General features: G+C 38.6%; 1 protein-coding gene across 3 annotated transcripts in view; it reads left to right on the top strand.

Annotated features, from left to right (window-relative positions):
- The window catches only part of AMDHD1 (amidohydrolase domain containing 1), an 868,564-nt gene that overhangs the window by 294,327 nt on the left and 552,852 nt on the right, over positions 1 to 21,385 (top strand). For 2 of the 3 annotated variants that reach the window (XM_044087629.1, XM_044087628.1), the window contains exon 3: positions 5,638 to 5,702. In XM_044087629.1, the coding sequence (XP_043943564.1) occupies positions 5,697 to 5,702 (6 nt within the window). In that variant the 5' untranslated portion in view covers positions 5,638 to 5,696. Of the gene's footprint in view, positions 1 to 5,637; positions 5,703 to 5,733; positions 5,784 to 21,385 lie in introns of those variants that run through there. The other variant, XM_044087631.1, reaches the window with a different exon arrangement.

Below are 21,385 nucleotides of genomic sequence, written 5' to 3'. Positions count from 1 at the left end.
AAATCCATCCTCCCAACCTTAGCTTTGGGAATCTACCCAAATGTAATGACTGCAACAGTGAAACACGATGAACATAGTACAGTTGTGTACACGTACCATAAATGTAGATGTTCGAGTGTATTCACTGTTGCAGTCCTGGCTACCCCCTTTCCAGCCCCCTGTTTTTCTTTTACTATACTTCCTCTTCTTTTATTAGGCTTTCAGGTGCTTCAGTTTTTTTAGGTGAATTGGCATTCATTTAAATTGCTTAGAGGTAGGTGTGTTTGTGTGTATGTATATGTATATATATATATATATATATATATATATATATATATATATATATATAAATGTACGTGAGTGCCATGTGTGTGTGCAAGCGTCTGTCCTGTAGTGGTTTGGCACACTGTTCAGGACTACTTCCTCCGACTTGCACCCAGTAATTGCAAAGGCTGATGTTCTTTGTGTTTCACTGTTGCAGTCATTACATTTGGGTAATCTGCTGGCAAGTTGCCCTCAGTCGGCCTGAATAACAAAGTCTTGGGTCCTGCGTCAGTTGCTGTCTCCTCTTCCATGACTTCAGGTCGTCAGGGGTATAAAACATGCAGCCGATGCCATTTTAATCTGTCTTTCTTGCCGTGCAGTGCCTGAAGCAGAAGCAGTTCAGATCAGGTTTCCATTTCTTCTGATTCCCCTTCTGATCAGGAATTTTCTATTCCCCCCCCATGAGGATTCTGATGCAGAGGAATCCATCCCATCTGCATCTCCTCCTGAGGATTACTCTTTTGGAGAGACTTTGCATACTTTAAGGGAACATTTTCACTGGGAGAGTCAAGACTTCTCTGAATCAAAAAAGAGGCTTAGGGATTTCCTCCTTCTTCCCCAGCATAGGCCTTTGGCAATACCTCCTGTATTAGACATGGTTGATGATGTGTTCTCAGAATCAAGCATGGCTCCTGATTCCCTGCCTCCGGCTCCTAGTAAGCTAGACAGATATTACATGGTTCCTTACTCCCACAAATTTATTTTCAAAAATCCTGCTGCTGATCCTGAGAATATTTCTCTGGGTCCCAAGGGTGTTAAGGATTCTACAGCCAAAAATCCTACCTCTTCTGATAGAGATTTCAGGGCGCTGGATAGATGGGGTAAGAAGGTTTATACGTCTACAACCTTGGCAGTCAGGGCTTTAAACTGCCAGTTTCATATGCTTAAATATCAACAGCATGTTATGGGCTTACTTAAACAGAAAATTATGTTGATTTCTGATTGTGTGGAAAATAAAGAATTACAGGATTTATTGCATTCAGCAGAACAGGTTGGAAAGCATACTTTGCAATGCGGTTTTGATTCCTTGGAGGCCTCTTGTAGGGCTGCCGTTACTGGTTCTGTGTTTAGAAGGCATGCCTGGCTCAAGGAGCAAAATCTGCCTGTTCATGTTAAAGCTAAATTGTTGGATGCCCCTTTGCAGCATGATACTCTGTTTGGTAATAAGGCAGAAGAGGTTTTAAAGAAAATGGAAGACAAAGCTAAATCTATGCAAACTGTGAAAGATTTCTTGCAAGTGCAGCCACCCAGGTTCAGTAGGCACTGGCCTACTAAAAATTGGTCTTTTCCTGTGTCCAATAGAGCTACTCAGGGCAAACCCAGGTGCTCGAAAGGCTCCAGATACCAATCACAGGTTCTCGCAGGTCAAAGCAATGGGGTGCTTCCACCTCCAAATCTGGAGGAAACAAAGGACAACCCTACAGTAAGCAGTCTCAATGTCTTTCCTCTGCCATCTCCAAGCACTTATCTTTTGGCAGCCCCCTTGGGGGGAAACTAGCACTTTATGCTCAAAATTGGCAGCTAATTACCCAGGACAAGTGGGTATTAAACATGGTATCCCAGGGGTACAGATTTCATTTCCATACTTTGCCAATTCCAAACGGATGTCCGGATCTGACATAAAACCAGTGGGCAGAGGCCCAGAACCAAGTCATGTCCCTCATGGATATGGGGGATATTCAACCGGTACCCGAAAAGGAAAAAGGAAAAGGATTTTATTCAAGACTTTTCCTGGTACCCAGAAAAGACCATTCATGGCGTCCAATACTGGACTTATTGATTCTGAACACGTAACTGGACATTCCAAAATTCAAAATGCTGACTTACAGCTACTGCCTATGCTAGGCAAGACTGCTTGGTTAGTAACTCTAGACTTGAGGCATACCTACATATCCCAGTAAGGGGATCCTGCAGAAGATCCCTCCGCTTCAAAGCAGGTTTTTTTGCATTACCAATTCTCTGCACTGCCCTTTGGCTTATCTACTGTGCCCATGGTCTTTACAAAGTGCCTGGCACCAGTAATTGCATTCTGCAGACAAAGAAACATCCAAATTTATCCTTATTTGGACGATTGTCTTATTCAAGCAGAGGACAAGGACACTCTTCTTCAACATCTGGCATTTGTAAAAAGGCTTCTAGCATGCCTAGGGTACACCATAAACGAAAAGAAATCACAACTGGTACCCTCTCAAATAATTACATTCCTGGGTGCAAGCTTGAATACAACTGCTCAGATGGCTTACCTCACGCCAGACAAACAAAGGCAACTGACAACATACTTCAAACAAATGGCAACAAAAAACCATTTATCTGCAAGACAAATTCTGCAGGCTTTGGGATTCATGGCATCCTGCATTCTACTAATTCCATATGCGAGACTGCATATGAGGAAACTTCAATGGTACCTAAAAAGTTTATGGAGTCAACATTGTCACAGCCTGGAAACAATGATTCCTCTCATTCCCTGCCTGCAACAGGAGATTCTTTGGTGGGCAGAGACATGTCACCAAAACAAGGGACTGTCATTCACGCTACCTCCTGCCACCCAAACCCTAACTACAGACGCATTAGACTATGCTTGGGGGGCCCACTTGGTAGGGAGATGCATTCAGGGCAAATGGAGCCCAAACCAAATGCATCTGCATATCAACCAGAAAGAAATGCTAGCTGTTCATAATGCTTTGACAGCCTTCAAGGACTTTCTTCATCCAGGACAACTACTGATAAAGATGGACAACACCACAGTTATATGGAACATAAACAAGCAGGGGGGGTGTACACATTCCTACCACTTTTGCAAACTAGCCATGGCCTTGTGGAACACAGCCTTGACTTGCCAAATACATCTTCAAGCACAATTCCTGCCAGGAAAGCAAAATACTCTGGCAGACTTGAGCAGAAATCTTATGGACCCGCACAAATGGAAACTGGATCCACAAATCTTCAGCATGGGGGAGCCCAGACATAGATCTATTTGCCTCTCCCCAAAACTATCATTTGGACAAATTCTGCACAAGAACCCATTACAAAAAAGCATGGAAAGTGAATGCTATATCCTTCAGCGGGAAAAACCTATCAGTCTATGCCTTTCCCCCTCAGCCTCTACTCTCCAAGGTCTTACTAAAAGTCAGACAGGAAAAAACAAAAATGATCCTAATTGCTCCGGACTAGTACCCGCTTCTAAAGAATATGTCACTCCGTCCTCCGTGGTACTTGCCTCAAACACCTCATCTACTGTCTCAGCAGAACTTTCAAATTCTACATACTCCGCTTCAAACTCTGAATCTTGCAGCATGGCTGATCAACTAATTACTCAAACCACATCTCTCAGTAAACCTGTGATGGATGTCATTTTGGAAGCCAGAAGGCCTAGTACTAGAAAATCTTATGCTGATAAAGGGAAGAGATTCTGTGCTTGGAACCAAGCACAAGGAATAGACACAGCAAAGCCCAATATTCCTCAGATTTTACCATACTTAACTGAGATACTTGACAAGGGCCTATCTTTTTTTTCAATAAAAATCCATGCCTCTGCCATCTCGGCTCGTTACAACACAGAGCCTCCCCTCTTTTCTCATCCACTGCTTCAACAGAAATTTAAGGCCTCCCAGGAGAGCACAAACTCCTGCATGGGACTTCAATTTTGTGCTGGAGAAATTCACCCTGCCTCCTTTTGAACCAGCAGCTACTGCGGATATAAAATTCCTATCTTGGAAGACAGCTTTTCTTTTGGCAGTCACTTCAGCAAGAAGGGTTTCAGAACTACAGGCTCTCATGGCAGTGGAGCCTTTCATTATATTCTACCCGGACAGGGTGGCCCTCAGGACCAGTCCTTCTTTTATGCCTAAGGTGGTATCCAGTGTGGCTCTTTACCAGACCATTCACCTGCCAACATTTTTCCCAAATCCGCAGAACAAGGGGGAGCAGATTCTGCATTCATTGGATGTACACAGACAACTAAGATTCTACTTAAACAGGACAAAATCTCCAAGAAAGTCTGAGTAACTACTGGTAGCATTTGCTGCAGGATCAGAGGGGAAGGTTATATCAAAGCAGACTATTTCTAAATGGATAAGCCACTGCATTTGTTTCTGCTACTTGCACCATGGTAAACCTGTGTCCAAGGGGATCAGATCCCATTCCACCAGGGCTGCCTCTACTTCAGCAGCTTTTCTCAGAGGAGTCCCAACCAAAGACATCCTAGAAGCTGCTACTTAGAGCTCTGTTCATACTTTCACAAAGCATTATCATTTACCTCTCTTCTCTAAATCCAGGGCAGGCTTTGCCACTGCAGTCCTACAGGGCCTTATAGCTGCTCCTTATAGCTGCTCCTAATGCTGTTTAGTTCCATCCTCCCATCTATAGCTTTGGGATTCTACCCAAATGTAATGACTGCTACAGTGAAACACGAAGAACACAGTACAGTTGTGTACACTTACTATAAATGTAGATGTTAGAGTGTATTCACTGTTGCAGTCCCGGTTACCCACCCTCCATCCTCCAATCTATACCTTTTCTTTCCTTTACTGTACTCAAAAGCCTTTGTGGTGTATTTGCTTTTAGTTGAAGGTAAATTTTATGTTTCTAAAAGTGCATTTATATATTTAGAGTTTATTTATATATCTATATTTGCTCCCCATTTGGGGGGCACCTGACATCTGGGGCAAGAAAAACTGATTAAAATGGCGTCAGCTGCATGTTTTATACCCCTGACGTCATGGAAGAGGAGGCAGCAACCGACGCATGATCCAAGACTTTGTTATTCAGGCCGACTGAGGGCAACCTGCCAGCAGATTACCCAAATGTAATGACTGCAACAGTGAATACACTCTAACATCTATATTTATGATAAGTGTACACAACTGTACTGTGTCTAGCTCCCTAGCAACACTGAACTGGATTAAGTCAGTTATCCGAGAATTAATAATGTAATCGGATAAATGGCTTCAGTGAAATGGACCCTGTATATCAAATGAATATCCCATCCACTAGTCTAACCTTGGCAGAAACTGAGCAGAAGGAACAACTTTGTCTGCTTCCTTTTCTCTGGTTTTATTTGCAGGCAGCCTTGGGATTAAATCACTGATTGGCTGCTGTGACATAACGTGCACATTTTTCACAGGTGTAACACCTTTTAAAATGTTGAGCTTGTGATGGGAGGCGAAAATTTATTTTCGTCTCATTGTGAAATCTAAGTCTTTTGTTCTGGTAAGTGAATTTTTATTTCTGAGATGTTTGTGTAATCCATCTTAAAATTTTGTTTTGCCTGGGTGTGTAATATCACTGCTAGAATATTTTTGTCCGCTAATACTTGGCCTTATTTATTACTTGCAGGTCTTGTGGATCCGCATACTCATCCTGTTTGGGTTGGTGAAAGAGTCCATGAATTTGCAATGAAGGTAACACGATGCAGCTAAGATGCAAATTATTTTAAATTCTAGGAGCCAACACTGATTTGCAAGAATCTGCCAAAAAGAAAGGTAGAAGTGAGCTGCAAACAGAAATTTGCTGACATGAAACATGCCTTTTTGTTGCAGATTTGCATTTGTTTTCATATTTAAGGGAGTCATGCTACATGTTTAAATTCAGTGAGTTACAGGATTTAAGGCATCATGCATCTATATGGGATTTGACTTTTAGACATTACAATGAGATTAAAAAACTTTTCTCCTTCATAACAAGATCAAAGTTTATTTCAAAGTGTTATATCTGCGAACAGAGCCACACAGTGCGTCACAGTAGCTGGTTAGTGATTTGTTCCTACCAGCAGAATCTAAGGTTGTTCTTTGCTGTGTAATCGTGCATTTAGAAGTGTGTGGGACTTTTGACCTGTTCTGCTATGATTTTCCTTAAGGCATTGTTAAATATTTTGCATACGGAAGCAAATAAGCAAGGTAAGTGCCTGAATAACGGAACTTGTGACGTGCTGGAGTTTGCACTTCAGGAATATAGGGAATAAATCACCTTTTCCAAGGTATAATGCTGGAATGTACCTGTTTTGACAAGTGTGTATTAGAAGATAATGCAGAGGGATTTCCGTCTTTAGATAACAAAAGTTGTAGTGTGCTTTTTTTTGGGGGGGGGGGGGTTTGCAGAAAATGATCAAACACTGAGTAAATTAAATAACTAGATTTTGTTGATGGAAGTAGAAGCTAAGAAGCGGAATACAAAAGGTCTCGAGAGGACTGGTGGTGATCATCGCAAAGGGGTGCAGAAACCTGTGTTTTGTCATACTTTATTCAACTTAGACAGTTGAGTGCATTCTGGGATGGTGTGGGGGAGTCATTTTTTTTTCATTCATTTGGCTTTTTATCCCACCTTCCATGAGTGTTGAGCCCCAAGATGGTCGATTTGATGTTCTTCATCTCACATTGCTGCAGTCCTTACACTTGGGTAGTCCGCTGCCCTCGGTCGGCCCGAATATCAAAGTATAAGGCTGACGTCGGTCAAGGCGCATTTGACTGACATCAGGACGTCAGGGTACAAATGCGCATGACCGACGTCATATCCTCAGTCTTTTTTGCCGCATGGTCCGATGCAGAAGCAGTATTGCAAGTGCCGGTTGGCGTTCTGAAATTTTTCGATTTCGGAGTTTCAGACCGAGTCAAAGTTGGCTAAGTACCCCGTTGGGGAATATTTTAGTTTTTTCTTGCCTCAGTGGTTTACCGGATGTCAGAAAAAGTGAATAATTGTATTTCTTGTGGGAAACAGACTATCATACTTTGTGTATTCCTTGTTTAGGGCCTGAGCACGACGTTGTTGGGTGTCGCTCTTGTGCTAGATTCAATAAGCGCACTATAAAGAGAAGATTAGATTGTGCCAGGTTAGTCTTCGGGAAGTGGTGCAATTATAAAATGCCGTCGGATGCTCCGACGCCCGCTTCTTCGAAGAAGCGCAAGGACAAAGCAGTTAAGCCTAGGCTAGAAGAACCGTCCGTACCTGACGCCGGTTCTTTAGAGGTGTCGGTGGAGCCGGTGGTTCCACCGGAGGTTTCTTTGGGATCCCAGGGAGAAACTTTGTTATTGCAGGATGTGGCCTCTCAGGAGGCAGGTCAGGCTGATGGGGCTTCTCAGGTTACTATACTCCCCTACCTGCCTAGGGTGGTTAGGCCCTCTCCTTCTGTTTCCAAGGCTTCTCCCAGAGGCAGGCCAGGTTTAGCTTCAGTTGGTGTCACCCCTAGTTCTTCAGGAACTGTGCCCAAGAAGCATATGCTTAAAATGGCAGAAGATTTGATTACTTTGATTAGGGGTTCTTTGCCCCCTCCTGATAAGAGACCTAGGGTGGAGCCTGAGCTAGGGAGTTTTGAGCAGGCTTCGGATGTTTCAGAGTCTTCGGCTGAAGACTTGCAGGAGTACTCTCCTTATTCTGATTCTGATGTGGATGATTCTACTCCTTCTGCTTCTCCTCCTGAGGATTTTTCTTTCAGAAACTCTTCATTCCATGAGGGAGCATTTTAAGTGGGAAGGTCAGGACTTCTCTGATTCCAGGAAAAGGCTTAGGGAATTTTTGTTTTTACCCCAGCATAGGCCTTTGGCTATACCTCCTGTTTTGGATGTAGTGGAAGATGTTTTTACAGAGGCTTCTCTTAATCCTGATTCTTTGCCTCCTGCTCCTGTTAAACCGGATAGGTATTACAGGGTGCCTGAAGCTCATAAGTATCTTTTAAGAGTCCTAGGGCAGACCCAGAAACTGTTAGCCAGGGGCCTAAAGGTGTTAAGGCTTCTGTTGTCAAGAATCCGGTTCCTGCAGATAGAGGCCAGGGCCTTGGATAGATGGGGAAAGAAAGTTTATACTTCTTCCACTCTAGCTATGAGGGCTTTGAATTGCCAGTTTCACATGTTGAAATACCAAAACTATCTCCTTTCACAATTGAAGTCTAAGGTTGATGCTCTGGCGGAAGGTATTGATTGTAAAGAGTTACAATATTTAGTACATGTTTCTGAACAGGTGGGTAAGCATTCTTTGCAATGTGGTTTTGATGCTGTACAGGCCTCGTCTAGGGTGGCTGCCACTGGGTCAGTTCTTCGCAGGCACGCCTGGCTGAGGGATCAAAATTTATCTGACCATGTTAAAACAAGGATTTTAGATGCTCCTTTACAATCTGATGTGTTGTTTGGTTCTCCTGTAGAGGCAGTTTTAAAGAAAATGGAAGACAAGGCTAAGTCTATGCAGACTGTTAAAGATTTTTTGCAGGTTCAGCCTCCAAAGTTTAGTAGAAATTGGCCTACTAAGGGGTGGACGATCCTTCTTATGATTCCCAGTCTAGGGGTAGATCTAGGCGTGGTAGGGCAGAGCTCAGGGCTCTTTCAGGCCTAGAACAGGGAGTTCTCCTGCACAGTCTTCGGTGAGGGCAGGGGTCAGTCCTTTCGTAAACAGACCCAATGACCTACCTTTTCAGCTGCCAGAGCCTTCGCCTGGCAGCACCTTTGGGAGGAAGGTTGGCACTTTTCAAAGAAAATTGGAGTTTAATTACCCAAGACAGATGGGTATTGGATATCATACACCACGGTTACAGGTTTTATTTCCATACCTTGCCTCCTTTCAAAGGCATGCCAGACGTTCCTCCTCAACAAAGAATAGAGGCTCACAAGCAAATTTCTCTGTTACTCCAAATAGGGGCCATACAGCTGGTCCCTATGCCAGAAGTGGGCCTAGGATTTTATTCTCGCCTGTTCCTAGTACCAAAGAAGGGGAACACGTGGAGACCAATTTTGGATTTATCTATCCTCAACACTTATCTGGACATTCCCAAGTTCAAAATGTTGATGTTACAGCAGCTTTTACCTCTGCTGGGCAAAGATCATTGGATGGTAACTTTGGATCTCAAGGAGGCTTACCTTCATGTTCCTATCAGGCTAAGTTGCAGGAAGTATCTGCGTTTTCGAGCTGGGACTTCTCACTATCAGTTCTCTGCATTGCCCTTTGGCTTATCTACTGCGCCCAGAGTGTTCACGAAAGTTCTGGCTCCAGTGATAGCTTTCTTCAGGCTAAAAGGAATACAGATCTATCCTTATTTGGACGATTGTCTGATTCTGGCTCAAGGAAGGACGAGCTTCTTCATCATTTGGAATATGTGATAGCAGTGCTAAGATGCCTGGGGTATTCTGTGAACGAAATAAAGTCCAGTCTAGTACCCTCTCAGGACATGTGCTTTCTGGGTGTAAGGCTGAATACAGCATCCCAGATGGCCTTTTTGACCCCGGACAAACAAAAGAATCTTTCCTTTACTTCCATCAACTATCTCATCAGTCCGGCTGACTGCAAGGACAGTCCTTCAAGCCTTAGGGTTCATGGCATCTTGTATTCTGGTGCTTCCCAATGCCAAACTGCATATGAGGAAGCTACAATGGTATCTCAAAAATGTATGGACACAGCACTGCCAGGATCTGGACACTGTCATTCAAATAATACCTTGCATTCAAAAGGAATTTTTGTGGTGGGTTCAGGAATGTCACCTAAACAAGGGACTCTCTGTGACCCGGCCAGAGGCGAGTCAGGTTTTAACGACAGATGCCTCAGACAAAGCTTGGGAGCTCATCTAAATGGAAAGTGGATACAAGACAAGTGGCCTGCCAGACTACAACATCTACATATCAACTTGAAGGAGATGTTAGCAGTCCAGTTTGCATTAATAGCTTTCAAGGATTTACTTCTTCCAGGGCAGGTGTTGATTCTAACAGACAACACAACTGTCATGTGGTACATCAACAAGCAAGGGGAGCACATTCTTATCCTCTATGCAGGCAAGCAATGATTTTGTGGGAGACTGCTCTCAGTTTACAGCTCAATCTTCAGGCAAGGTTTCTGCCGAGCACAGAACTCCTTAGCAGATGTGTTGAGCAGACGAATTATGGATCCCCACGAGTGGAAATTGGATCCTCATGTATTTCAGAAATTGACAGTGTCATGGGGAACTCCAGACATAGATCTGTTCGCTTCTCCACTAAACCATCAGCTGCCAAAGTTTTGCACCTAAAAGGTTTCATCCCACAGCTTGGAAAGTGGATGCTCTTTCTTTCAATTGGAGCAATCTTCATGTGTATGCCTTTCCACCTCTGCCTCTCCTTCCAAAGGTACTTCTAAAGGTCAGATAGGACAAGCCAAGGATGATTTTAATAGCTCCAGACTGGCCTCGACAGCACTGGTACCCATTACTGAGAAGTCTGGTACGGAAGCCTCCATGGCCTTTGCCTTCGATTCCACACCTGTTGTCCCAGGAGGACAGTCATTTGCTCAATGTCAAACTTCACTCTCTTCACCTAACAGCCTGGCATATTCTGTTTTGAACCATAGAGGGTCTCAACTTCCACAACAAGTTTTGAATGTTATTTTGGAAGCTAGAAGGCCTAGTACAAGGAAAGTGTACGCAGATAAATGGAAGAGATTTTTATTTTTTAAAACTTCAGCTTGGCAAGCTAAGAACTTGGTTATATTCAACTGGACGTATAAGAGAATTTAAGTACCTTTTTATGCACTTTTTCTTTTAAAAAATACAGTATTTAAATTGATTTAAACTGTGTATGAAGGAGTGTTGAAGGAATTTTTAACTGGTTATTCTGCTCTTCAGTAACTTGAACTAAAAGCTAGTGTTGGCTGAATTTTGTTATTTGCTAGTAATTACAGGTGTGGGGGTAGCCACATTCAGTGATTTCCTGTCCTTGCATATTTAAACTGGTGCATGTGAAATAATTCCTGCTTTAAAACTTCAGCTTGGCAAGCTAAGAACTTGGTTATATTCAACTGGACGATAAGAGAATTTAAGTACCTTTTTATGCACTTTTCTTTTAAAAAATACAGTATTTAAATTGATTTAAACTGTGTATGAAGGAGTGTTGAAGGAATTTTTAACTGGTTATTCTGCTCTTCAGTAACTTGAACTAAAAGCTAGTGTTGGCTGAATTTTGTTATTTGCTAGTAATTACAGGTGTGGGGGTAGCCACATTCAGTGATTTCCTGTCCTTGCATATTTAAACTGGTGCATGTGAAATAATTCCTGCTTTAAAACTTCAGCTTGGCAAGCTAAGAACTTGGTTATATTCAACTGGACGATAAGAGCATTTAAGTACCTTTTATGCACTTTTCTTTTAAAAATACAGTATTTAAATTGATTTAAACTGTGTATGAAGGAGTGTTGAAGGAATTTTAACTGGTTATTCTGCTCTTCAGTAACTTGAACTAAAAGCTAGTGTTGGCTGAATTTTGTTATTTGCTAGTAATTACAGGTGTGGGGGTAGCCACATTCAGTGATTTCCTGTCCTTGCATATTTAAACTGGTGCATGTGAAATAATTCCTGCTTTAAAACTTCAGCTTGGCAAGCTAAGAACTTGGTTATATTCAACTGGACGTATAAGAGAATTTAAGTACCTTTTATGCACTTTTTCTTTTAAAAAATACAGTATTTAAATTGATTTAAACTGTGTATGAAGGAGTGTTGAAGGAATTTTTAACTGGTTATTCTGCTCTTCAGTAACTTGAACTAAAAGCTAGTGTTGGCTGAATTTTGTTATTTGCTAGTAATTACAGGTGTGGGGGTAGCCACATTCAGTGATTTCCTGTCCTTGCATATTTAAACTGGTGCATGTGAAATAATTCCTGCTTTAAAACTTCAGCTTGGCAAGCTAAGAACTTGGTTATATTCAACCGGACGATAAGAGAATTTAAGTACCTTTTATGCACTTTTTCTTTTAAAAATACAGTATTTAAATTGATTTAAACTGTGTATGAAGGAGTGTTGAAGGAATTTTAACTGGTTATTCTGCTCTTCAGTAACTTGAACTAAAAGCTAGTGTTGGCTGAATTTTGTTATTTGCTAGTAATTACAGGTGTGGGGTAGCCACATTCAGTGATTTCCTGTCCTTGCATATTTAAACTGGTGCATGTGAAATAATTCCTGCTTTAAAACTTCAGCTTGGCAAGCTAAGAACTTGGTTATATTCAACTGGACGATAAGAGAATTTAAGTACCTTTTATGCACTTTTCTTTTTAAAAATACAGTATTTAAATTGATTTAAACTGTGTATGAAGGAGTGTTGAAGGAATTTTAACTGGTTATTCTGCTCTTCAGTAACTTGAACTAAAAGCTAGTGTTGGCTGAATTTTGTTATTTGCTAGTAATTACAGGTGTGGGGTAGCCACATTCAGTGATTTCCTGTCCTTGCATATTTAAACTGGTGCATGTGAAATAATTCCTGCTTTAAAACTTCAGCTTGGCAAGCTAAGAACTTGGTTATATTCAACTGGACGTATAAGAGAATTTAAGCACCTTTTTATGCACTTTTCTTTTTAAAAAATACAGTATTTAAATTGATTTAAACTGTGTATGAAGGAGTGTTGAAGGAATTTTAACTGGTTATTCTGCTCTTCAGTAACTTGAACTAAAAGCTAGTGTTGGCTGAATTTTGTTATTTGCTAGTAATTACAGGTGTGGGGGTAGCCACATTCAGTGATTTCCTGTCCTTGCATATTTAAACTGGTGCATGTGAAATAATTCCTGCTTTAAAACTTCAGCTTGGCAAGCTAAGAACTTGGTTATATTCAACTGGACGATAAGAGAATTTAAGTACCTTTTATGCACTTTTCTTTTAAAAATACAGTATTTAAATTGATTTAAACTGTGTATGAAGGAGTGTTGAAGGAATTTTTAACTGGTTATTCTGCTCTTCAGTAACTTGAACTAAAAGCTAGTGTTGGCTGAATTTTGTTATTTGCTAGTAATTACAGGTGTGGGGGTAGCCACATTCAGTGATTTCCTGTCCTTGCATATTTAAACTGGTGCATGTGAAATAATTCCTGCTTTAAAACTTCAGCTTGGCAAGCTAAGAACTTGGTTATATTCAACTGGACGTATAAGAGAATTTAAGTACCTTTTATGCACTTTTTCTTTTAAAAATACAGTATTTAAATTGATTTAAACTGTGTATGAAGGAGTGTTGAAGGAATTTTTAACTGGTTATTCTGCTCTTCAGTAACTTGAACTAAAAGCTAGTGTTGGCTGAATTTTGTTATTTGCTAGTAATTACAGGTGTGGGGGTAGCCACATTCAGTGATTTCCTGTCCTTGCATATTTAAACTGGTGCATGTGAAATAATTCCTGCTTTAAAACTTCAGCTTGGCAAGCTAAGAACTTGGTTATATTCAACTGGACGTTAAGAGAATTTAAGTACCTTTTTATGCACTTTTTCTTTTAAAAAATACAGTATTTAAATTGATTTAAACTGTGTATGAAGGAGTGTTGAAGGAATTTTTAACTGGTTATTCTGCTCTTCAGTAACTTGAACTAAAAGCTAGTGTTGGCTGAATTTTGTTATTTGCTAGTAATTACAGGTGTGGGGTAGCCACATTCAGTGATTTCCTGTCCTTGCATATTTAAACTGGTGCATGTGAAATAATTCCTGCTTTAAAACTTCAGCTTGGCAAGCTAAGAACTTGGTTATATTCAACTGGACGATAAGAGAATTTAAGTACCTTTTATGCACTTTTTCTTTTAAAAATACAGTATTTAAATTGATTTAAACTGTGTATGAAGGAGTGTTGAAGGAATTTTTAACTGGTTATTCTGCTCTTCAGTAACTTGAACTAAAAGCTAGTGTTGGCTGAATTTTGTTATTTGCTAGTAATTACAGGTGTGGGGGTAGCCACATTCAGTGATTTCCTGTCCTTGCATATTTAAACTGGTGCATGTGAAATAATTCCTGCTTTAAAACTTCAGCTTGGCAAGCTAAGAACTTGGTTATATTCAACTGGACGATAAGAGAATTTAAGTACCTTTTATGCACTTTTCTTTTAAAAATACAGTATTTAAATTGATTTAAACTGTGTATGAAGGAGTGTTGAAGGAATTTTTAACTGGTTATTCTGCTCTTCAGTAACTTGAACTAAAAGCTAGTGTTGGCTGAATTTTGTTATTTGCTAGTAATTACAGGTGTGGGGGTAGCCACATTCAGTGATTTCCTGTCCTTGCATATTTAAACTGGTGCATGTGAAATAATTCCTGCTTTAAAACTTCAGCTTGGCAAGCTAAGAACTTGGTTATATTCAACTGGACGATAAGAGAATTTAAGTACCTTTTATGCACTTTTTCTTTTAAAAATACAGTATTTAAATTGATTTAAACTGTGTATGAAGGAGTGTTGAAGGAATTTTTAACTGGTTATTCTGCTCTTCAGTAACTTGAACTAAAAGCTAGTGTTGGCTGAATTTTGTTATTTGCTAGTAATTACAGGTGTGGGGGTAGCCACATTCAGTGATTTCCTGTCCTTGCATATTTAAACTGGTGCATGTGAAATAATTCCTGCTTTAAAACTTCAGCTTGGCAAGCTAAGAACTTGGTTATATTCAACTGGACGATAAGAGAATTTAAGTACCTTTTATGCACTTTTTCTTTTAAAAAATACAGTATTTAAATTGATTTAAACTGTGTATGAAGGAGTGTTGAAGGAATTTTTAACTGGTTATTCTGCTCTTCAGTAACTTGAACTAAAAAGCTAGTGTTGGCTGAATTTTGTTATTTGCTAGTAATTACAGGTGTGGGGGTAGCCACATTCAGTGATTTCCTGTCCTTGCATATTTAAACTGGTGCATGTGAAATAATTCCTGCTTTAAAACTTCAGCTTGGCAAGCTAAGAACTTGGTTATATTCAACTGGACGCATAAGAGAATTTAAGTACCTTTTTATGCACTTTTTCTTTTAAAAAATACAGTATTTAAATTGATTTAAACTGTGTATGAAGGAGTGTTGAAGGAATTTTTAACTGGTTATTCTGCTCTTCAGTAACTTGAACTAAAAGCTAGTGTTGGCTGAATTTTGTTATTTGCTAGTAATTACAGGTGTGGGGGTAGCCACATTCAGTGATTTCCTGTCCTTGCATATTTAAACTGGTGCATGTGAAATAATTCCTGCTTTAAAACTTCAGCTTGGCAAGCTAAGAACTTGGTTATATTCAACTGGACGTATAAGAGAATTTAAGTACCTTTTATGCACTTTTCTTTTTAAAAAATACAGTATTTAAATTGATTTAAACTGTGTATGAAGGAGTGTTGAAGGAATTTTAACTGGTTATTCTGCTCTTCAGTAACTTGAACTAAAAGCTAGTGTTGGCTGAATTTTGTTATTTGCTAGTAATTACAGGTGTGGGGTAGCCACATTCAGTGATTTCCTGTCCTTGCATATTTAAACTGGTGCATGTGAAATAATTCCTGCTTTAAAACTTCAGCTTGGCAAGCTAAGAACTTGGTTATATTCAACTGGACGATAAGAGAATTTAAGTACCTTTTTATGCACTTTTTCTTTTAAAAATACAGTATTTAAATTGATTTAAACTGTGTATGAAGGAGTGTTGAAGGAATTTTTAACTGGTTATTCTGCTCTTCAGTAACTTGAACTAAAAGCTAGTGTTGGCTGAATTTTGTTATTTGCTAGTAATTACAGGTGTGGGGTAGCCACATTCAGTGATTTCCTGTCCTTGCATATTTAAACTGGTGCATGTGAAATAATTCCTGCTTTAAAACTTCAGCTTGGCAAGCTAAGAACTTGGTTATATTCAACTGGACGATAAGAGAATTTAAGTACCTTTTATGCACTTTTCTTTTAAAAATACAGTATTTAAATTGATTTAAACTGTGTATGAAGGAGTGTTGAAGGAATTTTTAACTGGTTATTCTGCTCTTCAGTAACTTGAACTAAAAGCTAGTGTTGGCTGAATTTTGTTATTTGCTAGTAATTACAGGTGTGGGGTAGCCACATTCAGTGATTTCCTGTCCTTGCATATTTAAACTGGTGCATGTGAAATAATTCCTGCTTTAAAACTTCAGCTTGGCAAGCTAAGAACTTGGTTATATTCAACTGGACGATAAGAGAATTTAAGTACCTTTTTATGCACTTTTTCTTTTAAAAATACAGTATTTAAATTGATTTAAACTGTGTATGAAGGAGTGTTGAAGGAATTTTAACTGGTTATTCTGCTCTTCAGTAACTTGAACTAAAAGCTAGTGTTGGCTGAATTTTGTTATTTGCTAGTAATTACAGGTGTGGGGGTAGCCACATTCAGTGATTTCCTGTCCTTGCATATTTAAACTGGTGCATGTGAAATAATTCCTGCTTTAAAACTTCAGCTTGGCAAGCTAAGAACTTGGTTATATTCAACTGGACGATAAGAGAATTTAAGTACCTTTTATGCACTTTTTCTTTTAAAAATACAGTATTTAAATTGATTTAAACTGTGTATGAAGGAGTGTTGAAGGAATTTTTAACTGGTTATTCTGCTCTTCAGTAACTTGAACTAAAAGCTAGTGTTGGCTGAATTTTGTTATTTGCTAGTAATTACAGGTGTGGGGGTAGCCACATTCAGTGATTTCCTGTCCTTGCATATTTAAACTGGTGCATGTGAAATAATTCCTGCTTTAAAACTTCAGCTTGGCAAGCTAAGAACTTGGTTATATTCAACTGGACGTATAAGAGAATTTAAGTACCTTTTATGCACTTTTCTTTTAAAAATACAGTATTTAAATTGATTTAAACTGTGTATGAAGGAGTGTTGAAGGAATTTTTAACTGGTTATTCTGCTCTTCAGTAACTTGAACTAAAAGCTAGTGTTGGCTGAATTTTGTTATTTGCTAGTAATTACAGGTGTGGGGTAGCCACATTCAGTGATTTCCTGTCCTTGCATATTTAAACTGGTGCATGTGAAATAATTCCTGCTTTAAAACTTCAGCTTGGCAAGCTAAGAACTTGGTTATATTCAACTGGACGATAAGAGAATTTAAGTACCTTTTATGCACTTTTTCTTTTAAAAATACAGTATTTAAATTGATTTAAACTGTGTATGAAGGAGTGTTGAAGGAATTTTTAACTGGTTATTCTGCTCTTCAGTAACTTGAACTAAAAGCTAGTGTTGGCTGAATTTTGTTATTTGCTAGTAATTACAGGTGTGGGGGTAGCCACATTCAGTGATTTCCTGTCCTTGCATATTTAAACTGGTGCATGTGAAATAATTCCTGCTTTAAAACTTCAGCTTGGCAAGCTAAGAACTTGGTTATATTCAACTGGACGATAAGAGAATTTAAGTACCTTTTTATGCACTTTTCTTTTAAAAATACAGTATTTAAATTGATTTAAACTGTGTATGAAGGAGTGTTGAAGGAATTTTAACTGGTTATTCTGCTCTTCAGTAACTTGAACTAAAAGCTAGTGTTGGCTGAATTTTGTTATTTGCTAGTAATTACAGGTGTGGGGGTAGCCACATTCAGTGATTTCCTGTCCTTGCATATTTAAACTGGTGCATGTGAAATAATTCCTGCTTTAAAACTTCAGCTTGGCAAGCTAAGAACTTGGTTATATTCAACTGGACGATAAGAGAATTTAAGTACCTTTTATGCACTTTTTCTTTTAAAAATACAGTATTTAAATTGATTTAAACTGTGTATGAAGGAGTGTTGAAGGAATTTTTAACTGGTTATTCTGCTCTTCAGTAACTTGAACTAAAAAGCTAGTGTTGGCTGAATTTTGTTATTTGCTAGTAATTACAGGTGTGGGGTAGCCACATTCAGTGATTTCCTGTCCTTGCATATTTAAACTGGTGCATGTGAAATAATTCCTGCTTTAAAACTTCAGCTTGGCAAGCTAAGAACTTGGTTATATTCAACTGGACGATAAGAGAATTTAAGTACCTTTTATGCACTTTTTCTTTTAAAAATACAGTATTTAAATTGATTTAAACTGTGTATGAAGGAGTGTTGAAGGAATTTTTAACTGGTTATTCTGCTCTTCAGTAACTTGAACTAAAAGCTAGTGTTGGCTGAATTTTGTTATTTGCTAGTAATTACAGGTGTGGGGTAGCCACATTCAGTGATTTCCTGTCCTTGCATATTTAAACTGGTGCATGTGAAATAATTCCTGCTTTAAAACTTCAGCTTGGCAAGCTAAGAACTTGGTTATATTCAACTGGACGATAAGAGAATTTAAGTACCTTTTATGCACTTTTTCTTTTAAAAATACAGTATTTAAATTGATTTAAACTGTGTATGAAGGAGTGTTGAAGGAATTTTTAACTGGTTATTCTGCTCTTCAGTAACTTGAACTAAAAGCTAGTGTTGGCTGAATTTTGTTATTTGCTAGTAATTACAGGTGTGGGGGTAGCCACATTCAGTGATTTCCTGTCCTTGCATATTTAAACTGGTGCATGTGAAATAATTCCTGCTTTAAAACTTCAGCTTGGCAAGCTAAGAACTTGGTTATATTCAACTGGACGATAAGAGAATTTAAGTACCTTTTATGCACTTTTCTTTTTAAAAATACAGTATTTAAATTGATTTAAACTGTGTATGAAGGAGTGTTGAAGGAATTTTAACTGGTTATTCTGCTCTTCAGTAACTTGAACTAAAAGCTAGTGTTGGCTGAATTTTGTTATTTGCTAGTAATTACAGGTGTGGGGGTAGCCACATTCAGTGATTTCCTGTCCTTGCATATTTAAACTGGTGCATGTGAAATAATTCCTGCTTTAAAACTTCAGCTTGGCAAGCTAAGAACTTGGTTATATTCAACTGGACGTTAAGAGAATTTAAGTACCTTTTTATGCACTTTTTCTTTTAAAAAATACAGTATTTAAATTGATTTAAACTGTGTATGAAGGAGTGTTGAAGGAATTTTAACTGGTTATTCTGCTCTTCAGTAACTTGAACTAAAAGCTAGTGTTGGCTGAATTTTGTTATTTGCTAGTAATTACAGGTGTGGGGGTAGCCACATTCAGTGATTTCCTGTCCTTGCATATTTAAACTGGTGCATGTGAAATAATTCCTGCTTTAAAACTTCAGCTTGGCAAGCTAAGAACTTGGTTATATTCAACTGGACGTATAAGAGAATTTAAGTACCTTTTATGCACTTTTTCTTTAAAAATACAGTATTTAAATTGATTTAAACTGTGTATGAAGGAGTGTTGAAGGAATTTTTAACTGGTTATTCTGCTCTTCAGTAACTTGAACTAAAAGCTAGTGTTGGCTGAATTTTGTTATTTGCTAGTAATTACAGGTGTGGGGTAGCCACATTCAGTGATTTCCTGTCCTTGCATATTTAAACTGGTGCATGTGAAATAATTCCTGCTTTAAAACTTCAGCTTGGCAAGCTAAGAACTTGGTTATATTCAACTGGACGATAAGAGAATTTAAGTACCTTTTATGCACTTTTTCTTTTAAAAATACAGTATTTAAATTGATTTAAACTGTGTATGAAGGAGTGTTGAAGGAATTTTAACTGGTTATTCTGCTCTTCAGTAACTTGAACTAAAAGCTAGTGTTGGCTGAATTTTGTTATTTGCTAGTAATTACAGGTGTGGGGTAGCCACATTCAGTGATTTCCTGTCCTTGCATATTTAAACTGGTGCATGTGAAATAATTCCTGCTTTAAAACTTCAGCTTGGCAAGCTAAGAACTTGGTTATATTCAACTGGACGATAAGAGAATTTAAGTACCTTTTATGCACTTTTTCTTTTAAAAATACAGTATTTAAATTGATTTAAACTGTGTATGAAGGAGTGTTGAAGGAATTTTTAACTGGTTATTCTGCTCTTCAGTAACTTGAACTAAAAGCTAGTGTTGGCTGAATTTTGTTATTTGCTAGTAATTACAGGTGTGGGGTAGCCACATTCAGTGATTTCCTGTCCTTGCATATTTAAACTGGTGCATGTGAAATAATTCCTGCTTTAAAACTTCAGCTTGGCAAGCTAAGAACTTGGTTATATTCAACTGGACGATAAGAGAATTTAAGTACCTTTTATGCACTTTTTCTTTAAAAATACAGTATTTAAATTGATTTAAACTGTGTATGAAGGAGTGTTGAAGGAATTTTAACTGGTTATTCTGCTCTTCAGTAACTTGAACTAAAAGCTAGTGTTGGCTGAATTTTGTTATTTGCTAGTAATTACAGGTGTGGGGGTAGCCACATTCAGTGATTTCCTGTCCTTGCATATTTAAACTGGTGCATGTGAAATAATTCCTGCTTTAAAACTTCAGCTTGGCAAGCTAAGAACTTGGTTATATTCAACTGGACGATAAGAGAATTTAAGTACCTTTTATGCACTTTTTCTTTTAAAAATACAGTATTTAAATTGATTTAAACTGTGTATGAAGGAGTGTTGAAGGAATTTTAACTGGTTATTCTGCTCTTCAGTAACTTGAACTAAAAGCTAGTGTTGGCTGAATTTTGTTTTTTGCTAGTTGTTACTGGTGTGGGGTAGCCACATTCAGTGATTTCCTGTCCTTGCATATTTAAACTGGTGCATGTGAAATAATTCCTGCTTTAAAACTTCAGCTTGGCAAGCTAAGAACTTGGTTATATTCAACTGGACGATAAGAGAATTTAAGTACCTTTTATGCACTTTTTCTTTTAAAAATACAGTATTTAAATTGATTTAAACTGTGTATGAAGGAGTGTTGAAGGAATTTTTAACTGGTTATTCTGCTCTTCAGTTATTCCCACCCACCCGCCATGTTTTGTTTTGGTGTTAATCTTAGTGGCATTGAAACTGCCCGCCTCAGCCTGCCTCTGGGCCCATCTCATTTGCTCACTCAACTGAGTGCAGTGAGATCATATTCTGATTTCAGGCACTCCTACTGTGTACAAAGAGAGCATCTGGGAAATAGAAAAAAAAAATTAAGCTTATTTCCTGCCTTTCTTGTTAAGTGGTACAGACTATTTGTAGGCTTCTGAGCCCCCAAGCCCTTCTGTGTTTGAGGGAAGCCTTCTAGCTTGTTTTTTTTTTTTCTTGTAACTAGCCAGTTTTCTAGTTTCAGCACTCAAATCTGTTTCTTTGATCTCAGCACTTGTTCAGAAAAAAAAAAAAAAAAAAAAAAATTTCATCTGCTTTTACTGTACTTGTGTTTTTACCTACTTCTTTTTACTTTTGCATCATCTTAAAATACTCAATTGTATTTATTACTGCTTGGTGTAACTCATTCTAAGCCTTTTGGTTTAAACACTTGGGCTTCGGACCAGTTAGTTGTTTTGCACTGAGAGGTTTGTGGTCTGCACTGTTGTGGCAGAACAGGTAGCTTACATCCTTCTAGGTTGAGAACTGCTGATTGAGGGCTCAG

Source organism: Protopterus annectens, chromosome 11.part0, assembly GCF_019279795.1.
Source record: "Protopterus annectens isolate FY-2018-M chromosome 11.part0, PAN1.0, whole genome shotgun sequence".
Lineage (NCBI taxonomy): Eukaryota > Metazoa > Chordata > Ceratodontiformes > Protopteridae > Protopterus > Protopterus annectens.
The sequence above is the reverse complement of the archived record's forward strand: the minus strand, read 5'-3'. Positions and strand labels throughout refer to the sequence as shown.